The sequence below is a fragment of the Lithobates pipiens genome, unplaced genomic scaffold, assembly GCF_037356315.1.
Source record: "Lithobates pipiens isolate NorthernLeopardFrog02 unplaced genomic scaffold, aLitPip1_a1.2 Scaffold_96, whole genome shotgun sequence".
NCBI lineage: Eukaryota > Metazoa > Chordata > Amphibia > Anura > Ranidae > Lithobates > Lithobates pipiens.
This window is the reverse complement of record NW_027507919.1, coordinates 848,919-858,288: the sequence shown is the minus strand read 5'-3', so window position 1 is coordinate 858,288 and position 9,370 is coordinate 848,919. Positions and strand designations below refer to the sequence as shown.

The 9,370-nt window shown below is 49.4% G+C and overlaps 1 protein-coding gene across 1 annotated transcript in view; it reads right to left on the bottom strand.

The window, feature by feature from the left end:
• Positions 1–230: 230 nt before the first annotated feature.
• The window catches only part of LOC143973774 (glutathione hydrolase 6-like), a 28,134-nt gene continuing 18,994 nt past the window's right edge, over positions 231–9,370 (bottom strand). The window contains exon 4 of the mRNA XM_077474620.1: positions 231–1,722. Coding sequence (XP_077330746.1) covers positions 527–1,722 — 1,196 coding nt within the window. The 3' untranslated portion in view covers positions 231–526. The remainder of the gene's footprint in view (positions 1,723–9,370) is intronic.

The following is a 9,370-nucleotide window of genomic DNA, read 5'->3' as shown; positions in this document are numbered from 1 at the left end:
ATGAGCGCCCAATGTTGGACTTTTCTCTAGGCATTTATATTTATGTGATTTTTGACATATTATTATTTTTTATGTTGATCACGTTTATTATCATTGAAGCGCTACACTGTTTTTATTATCCTATTTGTTGAACTTTGTTTGTTTTTGGTGTTGGCTGCTTTTCTGGCTATTGTGGCCATTCTTCACTTATAACAAATCACAGCGCAGTGTTTTTCTTTTTAATTGGCTTTGTCTTAAAGCCTGCCTGGAACAATAAAGTTACACTTATTTTGGATTTAAGGGAATGTCACCAGTTTCCTTTTATATTTACTGGAAGATCTGGGCACAGGAAAAGCCCCTACTTGGCATGATGGTGTAAACTCTTGGGATCTGAGCGTCCAGCCAACCCTTCAACAGACATTGGTACCATATCAAAGTCCATGCTGATAAAATACTATTTAGCTTGCTGAACATGACTGAAAAGAGAACTTCTTGTCTATGGAAGCCATCTCCCAGGAGCTTATTTTTGACATTAATTAGGAAATGGCTAAAGTCCAGCAGTATAACAGCAAGGTCCATGAGACTTCATAACATGGACATGTTCTGCCTGAACTTCCACCGCCACTACCGGCTCTGTGCTGTTACCCTGCAGCCCAAAGTACTCCATCCAGGGGTCAGAGCCTTCAGGTTGAACCTCCACCAGGGATCCAGTCACAGATTCCGTCAGGTCCTTCTCCAAGAGGAGATGACGTATGATAACTTGAGCCAGGGAGAATGGCACTGAACTTCCCCCGTAAGCGGACAACCCGATCACGTCATTATCTTCCCCATATAACAGCACTGATGGGCAGGCCCAGTAAAGGGGTCTGGAGCTCTGCGAGGAACCCTGACTTTGAACAAAGTCACTGAGAAGGATCCCTGTAGATGAAGAAACAAACCCGGATCCAAAGGTGCTGTTGAGCGTGAGGGACAACACAAAGATATCTCCAGAAGCGTCAGCTATCATGACATTGCTTCCAACAGGCGCCGGGCTCCATGCCGGCAGCTGTAAAGGAGATAATTGGGAAGATAAGTCTCTAGGCCAGGCTCCACTCTGTGTATACATCGTCTTCGAGAAATTTAGGAGACGCTCAGAAACCGACTCCATGCTTTGCTCATGCTCTTCTTCGGAAATCTTTTGAACAGAGTTGGAGAGGATTTTCCCGGCAGTGGGACCACCAGAAGTGAACAAAGTTAGTGCATCCAAGTGAAGTGTCAGCGGGTCTTCTAGGGTAAGATGTCTGGAGATGGACTCTCTGAATTTCTTATCTTCTGTAACCCCAATGTCACTCATCAGACTGTGTATGAGGTCATCTGAAAGCGCAGGGTCTGAAACGGAACTTCCAATCTTATCCAAGAGTTTGCCCAGCGTGGGATTTTCTACTCTCTCTCCAACGTCTTTAAGATTTTTTTGAGGATCACAGAAGAGGTTCCGCAGACCCTCAGAGCTTAGAACCTTCTCGTGATTTGCCACAAGAGCAGCACGAAGGCTGGAGTCCACCAAGAATCCCTTTTCTGCTAGAATGACAGCAGAACTTACTAGCTGAGCCCAGGGTTTCATTCCGTACTTCTGATGAAGCACCCATAACCCCTGAAGAACCTGAGGTACTCCATATGAAATTGAAGACGTTTCTCTGGGTATTGCATTTAATACTGAGGTGTTCTGTGAGGCTTGGTTGAAATAGATGGATGAGAAGACTCCACCTGAAATGACATATGGCGAGATGACTTAGCTTTATGCTAGTTATTTGGTTACATTTCAGCATGAAAGAGAAAAAATTCCACATAAACCAAATTATTTCCTATTTCCCCCCTAAATTCCACCAGTCCCCTCCCTCTCACCTTCACAACTACGCTCGCGACAATGTTGAGTAGTGATGGCCGAACGGTTCGCCCGGCGGTCGTTTCGCGGCGAATTTCCGACATTCGCGGTCCGCACGTTCGAACGCCTTTTTCCGTCGTTCGCCGCGGCGGACTTACGTGTTTAATGTATACAAGAACTTTAACCTTTGGTGACACGTTTATCATGTGATACAGGACAGCCAATTGAGACATGACAGCACATGGACACTTGTACATTCCCCCTAACCTATAAATACACCCGATCCGGTGGCCATTTTACATTCTTTCTTCTGTTACGATAGGGACAGGTTCCTGTGTGGAGTAGGGAGAGATAAACCACTAGCTATTTGGTACACAAAAGTTCTTTTCAGGACTGGTATAGGTGTTAGGTGTTGATAGGTTTGCTGTGCTGCTGATTCTTGCAGCAGCCTGAGTGTCTTTTGTTAGTTTAGAGAAAGGGAAAGGACGGTGTATGCTACAGGGACAGCCAGATTAGTCTTTCATCATCATCATCATCATCATCATCATTAGCTGTTACTATCAAGGTCCACAAAAGAGCTGTTCCAGTAACCACTAATCGTTCTCTTTTTTTGCCAATTTGTATAGGGACAGGAAGGAAGCAGTGTTGTTAGGCAGTGAGGGTAATTTTAAAGACTTGCTGTTATTATTAGTTCCACAAAGGTTCTTTTCAGGACTGGTATCAGTGGTACAGTAATAGGCTTGTACATGTATAATATTCTTTCTTCCAAATATAGAAAGGATATTATACTTGACTGCTGCCCTTCTGCTGCAGTCTGCTAAACATTCACAACTCACTTGTTCCACAAAAGTTCTTATAAGGACTGGTAACTTGGTATAGGGTGCTACGGTACATAGGCTTGAGTGCGGTACAGTCTGCTGTTCTGTAAGGACCGCTATCGGTCCACAATAGATAGGGTTGACGTGCACCACTGCTGACCGCTGCCCTATACTGCAGCAGTCCTTCAGCGGTATAGGGACTGACGTACAGTCTGCTAATCACTAACACACAACCTGCTTGTTCCACAAAAGTTCTTATAAGGACTGGTAACTTGGTATAGGGTGCTACGGTACATAGGCTTGAGTGCGGTACAGTCTGCTGTTCTGTAAGGACCGCTATCGGTCCACAATAGATAGGGTTGACGTGCACCACTGCTGACCGCTGCCCTATACTGCAGCAGTCCTTCAGCGGTATAGGGACTGACGTACAGTCTGCTAATCACTAACACACAACCTGCTTGTTCCACAAAAGTTCTTATAAGGACTGGTAACTTGGTATAGGGTGCTACGGTACATAGGCTTGAGTGCGGTACAGTCTGCTGTTCTGTAAGGACCGCTATCGGTCCACAATAGATAGGGTTGACGTGCACCACTGCTGACCGCTGCCCTATACTGCAGCAGTCCTTCAGCGGTATAGGGACTGACGTACAGTCTGCTAAACACTAATACACAACCTGCTTGGTCCACAAAAGTTCTTATAAGGACTGGTAACTTGGTATAGGGTGCTACGGTACATAGGCTTGAGTGCGGTACAGTCTGCTGTTCTGTAAGGACCGCTATCGGTCCACAATAGATAGGGTTGACGTGCACCACTGCTGACCGCTGCCCTATACTGCAGCAGTCCTTCAGCGGTATAGGGACTGACGTACAGTCTGCTAAACACTAATACACAACCTGCTTGGTCCACAAAAGTTCTTATAAGGACTGGTAACTTGGTATAGGGTGCTACGGTACATAGGCTTGAGTGCGGTACAGTCTGCTGTTCTGTAAGGACCGCTATCGGTCCACAATAGATAGGGTTGACGTGCACCACTGCTGACCGCTCACCTATACTGCAGCAGTCCTTCAGCGGTATAGGGACTGACGTACAGTCTGCTAATCACTAACACACAACCTGCTTGTTCCACAAAAGTTCTTATAAGGACTGGTAACTTGGTATAGGGTGCTACGGTACATAGGCTTGAGTGCGGTACAGTCTGCTGTTCTGTAAGGACCGCTATCGGTCCACAATAGATAGGGTTGACGTGCACCACTGCTGACCGCTGCCCTATACTGCAGCAGTCCTTCAGCGGTATAGGGACTGACGTACAGTCTGCTAAACACTAATACACAACCTGCTTGGTCCACAAAAGTTCTTATAAGGACTGGTAACTTGGTATAGGGTGCTACGGTACATAGGCTTGAGTGCGGTACAGTCTGCTGTTCTGTAAGGACCGCTATCGGTCCACAATAGATAGGGTTGACGTGCACCACTGCTGACCGCTCACCTATACTGCAGCAGTCCTTCAGCGGTATAGGGACTGACGTACAGTCTGCTAATCACTAACACACAACCTGCTTGTTCCACAAAAGTTCTTATAAGGACTGGTAACTTGGTATAGGGTGCTACGGTACATAGGCTTGAGTGCGGTACAGTCTGCTGTTCTGTAAGGACCGCTATCGGTCCACAATAGATAGGGTTGACGTGCACCACTGCTGACCGCTGCCCTATACTGCAGCAGTCCTTCAGCGGTATAGGGACTGACGTACAGTCTGCTAATCACTAACACACAACCTGCTTGTTCCACAAAAGTTCTTATAAGGACTGGTAACTTGGTATAGGGTGCTACGGTACATAGGCTTGAGTGCGGTACAGTCTGCTGTTCTGTAAGGACCGCTATCGGTCCACAATAGATAGGGTTGACGTGCACCACTGCTGACCGCTGCCCTATACTGCAGCAGTCCTTCAGCGGTATAGGGACTGACGTACAGTCTGCTAAACACTAATACACAACCTGCTTGGTCCACAAAAGTTCTTATAAGGACTGGTAACTTGGTATAGGGTGCTACGGTACATAGGCTTGAGTGCGGTACAGTCTGCTGTTCTGTAAGGACCGCTATCGGTCCACAATAGATAGGGTTGACGTGCACCACTGCTGACCGCTCACCTATACTGCAGCAGTCCTTCAGCGGTATAGGGACTGACGTACAGTCTGCTAATCACTAACACACAACCTGCTTGTTCCACAAAAGTTCTTATAAGGACTGGTAACTTGGTATAGGGTGCTACGGTACATAGGCTTGAGTGCGGTACAGTCTGCTGTTCTGTAAGGACCGCTATCGGTCCACAATAGATAGGGTTGACGTGCACCACTGCTGACCGCTGCCCTATACTGCAGCAGTCCTTCAGCGGTATAGGGACTGACGTACAGTCTGCTAATCACTAACACACAACCTGCTTGGTCCACAAAAGTTCTTATAAGGACTGGTAACTTGGTATAGGGTGCTACGGTACATAGGCTTGAGTGCGGTACAGTCTGCTGTTCTGTAAGGACCGCTATCGGTCCACAATAGATAGGGTTGACGTGCACCACTGCTGACCGCTGCCCTATACTGCAGCAGTCCTTCAGCGGTATAGGGACTGACGTACAGTCTGCTAAACACTAATACACAACCTGCTTGGTCCACAAAAGTTCTTATAAGGACTGGTAACTTGGTATAGGGTGCTACGGTACATAGGCTTGAGTGCGGTACAGTCTGCTGTTCTGTAAGGACCGCTATAGGTCCACAATAGATAGGGTTGACGTGCACCACTGCTGACCGCTCACCTATACTGCAGCAGTCCTTCAGCGGTATAGGGACTGACGTACAGTCTGCTAATCACTAACACACAACCTGCTTGTTCCACAAAAGTTCTTATAAGGACTGGTAACTTGGTATAGGGTGCTACGGTACATAGGCTTGAGTGCGGTACAGTCTGCTGTTCTGTAAGGACCGCTATCGGTCCACAATAGATAGGGTTGACGTGCACCACTGCTGACCGCTGCCCTATACTGCAGCAGTCCTTCAGCGGTATAGGGACTGACGTACAGTCTGCTAAACACTAATACACAACCTGCTTGGTCCACAAAAGTTCTTATAAGGACTGGTAACTTGGTATAGGGTGCTACGGTACATAGGCTTGAGTGCGGTACAGTCTGCTGTTCTGTAAGGACCGCTATCGGTCCACAATAGATAGGGTTGACGTGCACCACTGCTGACCGCTCACCTATACTGCAGCAGTCCTTCAGCGGTATAGGGACTGACGTACAGTCTGCTAATCACTAACACACAACCTGCTTGTTCCACAAAAGTTCTTATAAGGACTGGTAACTTGGTATAGGGTGCTACGGTACATAGGCTTGAGTGCGGTACAGTCTGCTGTTCTGTAAGGACCGCTATCGGTCCACAATAGATAGGGTTGACGTGCACCACTGCTGACCGCTGCCCTATACTGCAGCAGTCCTTCAGCGGTATAGGGACTGACGTACAGTCTGCTAAACACTAATACACAACCTGCTTGTTCCACAAAAGTTCTTATAAGGACTGGTAACTTGGTATAGGGTGCTACGGTACATAGGCTTGAGTGCGGTACAGTCTGCTGTTCTGTAAGGACCGCTATCGGTCCACAATAGATAGGGTTGACGTGCACCACTGCTGACCGCTCACCTATACTGCAGCAGTCCTTCAGCGGTATAGGGACTGACGTACAGTCTGCTAATCACTAACACACAACCTGCTTGTTCCACAAAAGTTCTTATAAGGACTGGTAACTTGGTATAGGGTGCTACGGTACATAGGCTTGAGTGCGGTACAGTCTGCTGTTCTGTAAGGACCGCTATCGGTCCACAATAGATAGGGTTGACGTGCACCACTGCTGACCGCTCACCTATACTGCAGCAGTCCTTCAGCGGTATAGGGACTGACGTACAGTCTGCTAAACACTAATACACAACCTGCTTGTTCCACAAAAGTTCTTATAAGGACTGGTAACTTGGTATAGGGTGCTACGGTACATAGGCTTGAGTGCGGTACAGTCTGCTGTTCTGTAAGGACCGCTATCGGTCCACAATAGATAGGGTTGACGTGCACCACTGCTGACCGCTCACCTATACTGCAGCAGTCCTTCAGCGGTATAGGGACTGACGTACAGTCTGCTAATCACTAACACACAACCTGCTTGTTCCACAAAAGTTCTTATAAGGACTGGTAACTTGGTATAGGGTGCTACGGTACATAGGCTTGAGTGCGGTACAGTCTGCTGTTCTGTAAGGACCGCTATCGGTCCACAATAGATAGGGTTGACGTGCACCACTGCTGACCGCTGCCCTATACTGCAGCAGTCCTTCAGCGGTATAGGGACTGACGTACAGTCTGCTAAACACTAATACACAACCTGCTTGTTCCACAAAAGTTCTTATAAGGACTGGTAACTTGGTATAGGGTGCTACGGTACATAGGCTTGAGTGCGGTACAGTCTGCTGTTCTGTAAGGACCGCTATAGGTCCACAATAGATAGGGTTGACGTGCACCACTGCTGACCGCTGCCCTATACTGCAGCAGTCCTTCAGCGGTATAGGGACTGACGTACAGTCTGCTAATCACTAACACACAACCTGCTTGTTCCACAAAAGTTCTTATAAGGACTGGTAACTTGGTATAGGGTGCTACGGTACATAGGCTTGAGTGCGGTACAGTCTGCTGTTCTGTAAGGACCGCTATCGGTCCACAATAGATAGGGTTGACGTGCACCACTGCTGACCGCTGCCCTATACTGCAGCAGTCCTTCAGCGGTATAGGGACTGACGTACAGTCTGCTAATCACTAACACACAACCTGCTTGTTCCACAAAAGTTCTTATAAGGACTGGTAACTTGGTATAGGGTGCTACGGTACATAGGCTTGAGTGCGGTACAGTCTGCTGTTCTGTAAGGACCGCTATAGGTCCACAATAGATAGGGTTGACGTGCACCACTGCTGACCGCTCACCTATACTGCAGCAGTCCTTCAGCGGTATAGGGACTAAGAGTTTTGTCACAGGGTCATTTAAAAAATGACATGCAGAGGAAGAGGCAGGCCCTTCCGCAGGGGTGGTAGGGGTAGGGCAGGAGCAACAGGCTTGAGCCAAAGTGGGAAGTTGCAGAAGGTGCGTTCAATTACTTTAAAGGATGCACCAGACTTGGTTGAGTGGCTCGCTCAGCCTTACTCTTCTGCACCCTCCTCATCCTCTCGATCTGCACCCTCTTCTTCACTCTCTGCTATGTGCACCCCCAAAGACACTACCACCAACAACACGACCACCACCACCACCACCACATACCTTCCGCTTGAGTCACTGGAATTATTTTCCGATCCATATCAAGAGGACATTTCTGATGCGCAGCCACTCTTGGTATTGGATCAGGAAGAGGAGGTAGCAACAAGCGCTACTCAGCAGTCTGACGCCAGTACCCAGATCAGCCCAAGGAGGAGGTTGGTCCCCGGTGTTGCTGCCTACTCCGAGATCTCTACTTATAGCGGTGGGGAAGGTGACGTTGATGATGACGTGTCTAGTGATGTCACGTGGGTGCCCACAAGAGAGGAAGAGGAGGGGAGTTCAGAGGGAGATATGGACCAGCAGATAGGGAGGAGAAGCAGCAATGACTTAGGCCGCGTACACACGCGCGGACTGTTCGCCCAACCTTGTTCGGCAAACAGTTTGTCAAACAGTCCGCTCAAAATTTGCATGAGCGGACTTGCCCACACACGAGCGGACTGTTTGACGAACAAGGTTGGGCAAACAGTTCGCTCAACTTTTGAAATGAACGGACTCGCCCACGTAAGGAGGAGGCAAATCCGCCCATTTCGAGCGCGTGTACAGGTAGGCGGGGCCCGCGAAGGAGACGTCGCGGGCTCCGCCGCCTGGAATGGGCTTAAAGGGGAACCCCAACGCCGAAAAAAATCGGCGTGGGGGTTCCCCCCAAGTCCACACCAGACCCTTGTCCGAGCACGCTACCCGGCCGGCCAGGAAAGGGGGGCGAGCGAGCGCGCCCCCCCCTCCTGAGCCGTACCAGGCCGCGTGCCCTCAACATGGGGGGTGCCTTGGGGAAGGGGGGGCCGCGCGGCCCCCCCCACCCCAAAGCACCTTGTCCCCATGTTGATGAGGACAAGGGCCTCTTCCCGACAACCCTGGCCGTTGGTTGTCGGGGTCTGCGGGCGGGGGGCTTATCGGAATCCGGGAGCCCCCTTTAAGAAGGGGGCCCCCGGATACCGGCCCCCCACCCTATGTGAATGAGTATGGGGTACAATGTACCCCTACCCATTCACCTGTGAAATAAAGTACAAATAAAAACACAACACAGGGGGAAAAAAATATTTTATTGCACAGCCGGGGGTCTTCCGTCTTCGGGGGTCTTCTCGCCGGACTCCTCCGCTATGTGTGTGTAGCTCTTTTGCCAGCGGAGGAGTCCGGCTTTCTTCCTCCCCGCCGCCGGCCTCTTCTCCCGACTTCGGGGGTCTTGTCCCCCTCTTCGGTTCTTCTGCCGGGCCACCGCGCCTGGTCCGGTGGCCCGGTCTTCTGTCGCCGTCTTCCGTTCTTCTGTCGCCGCCTTCGGTTCTTCTGCCGGGCCACCGCGCCTTCTTGTAGCTCTTTTACAGGCGGTGGCCCGGTCTTCTGTCGCCGTCGCCGCCTTCCGTTCGTGTTCTTCTTCTTGTT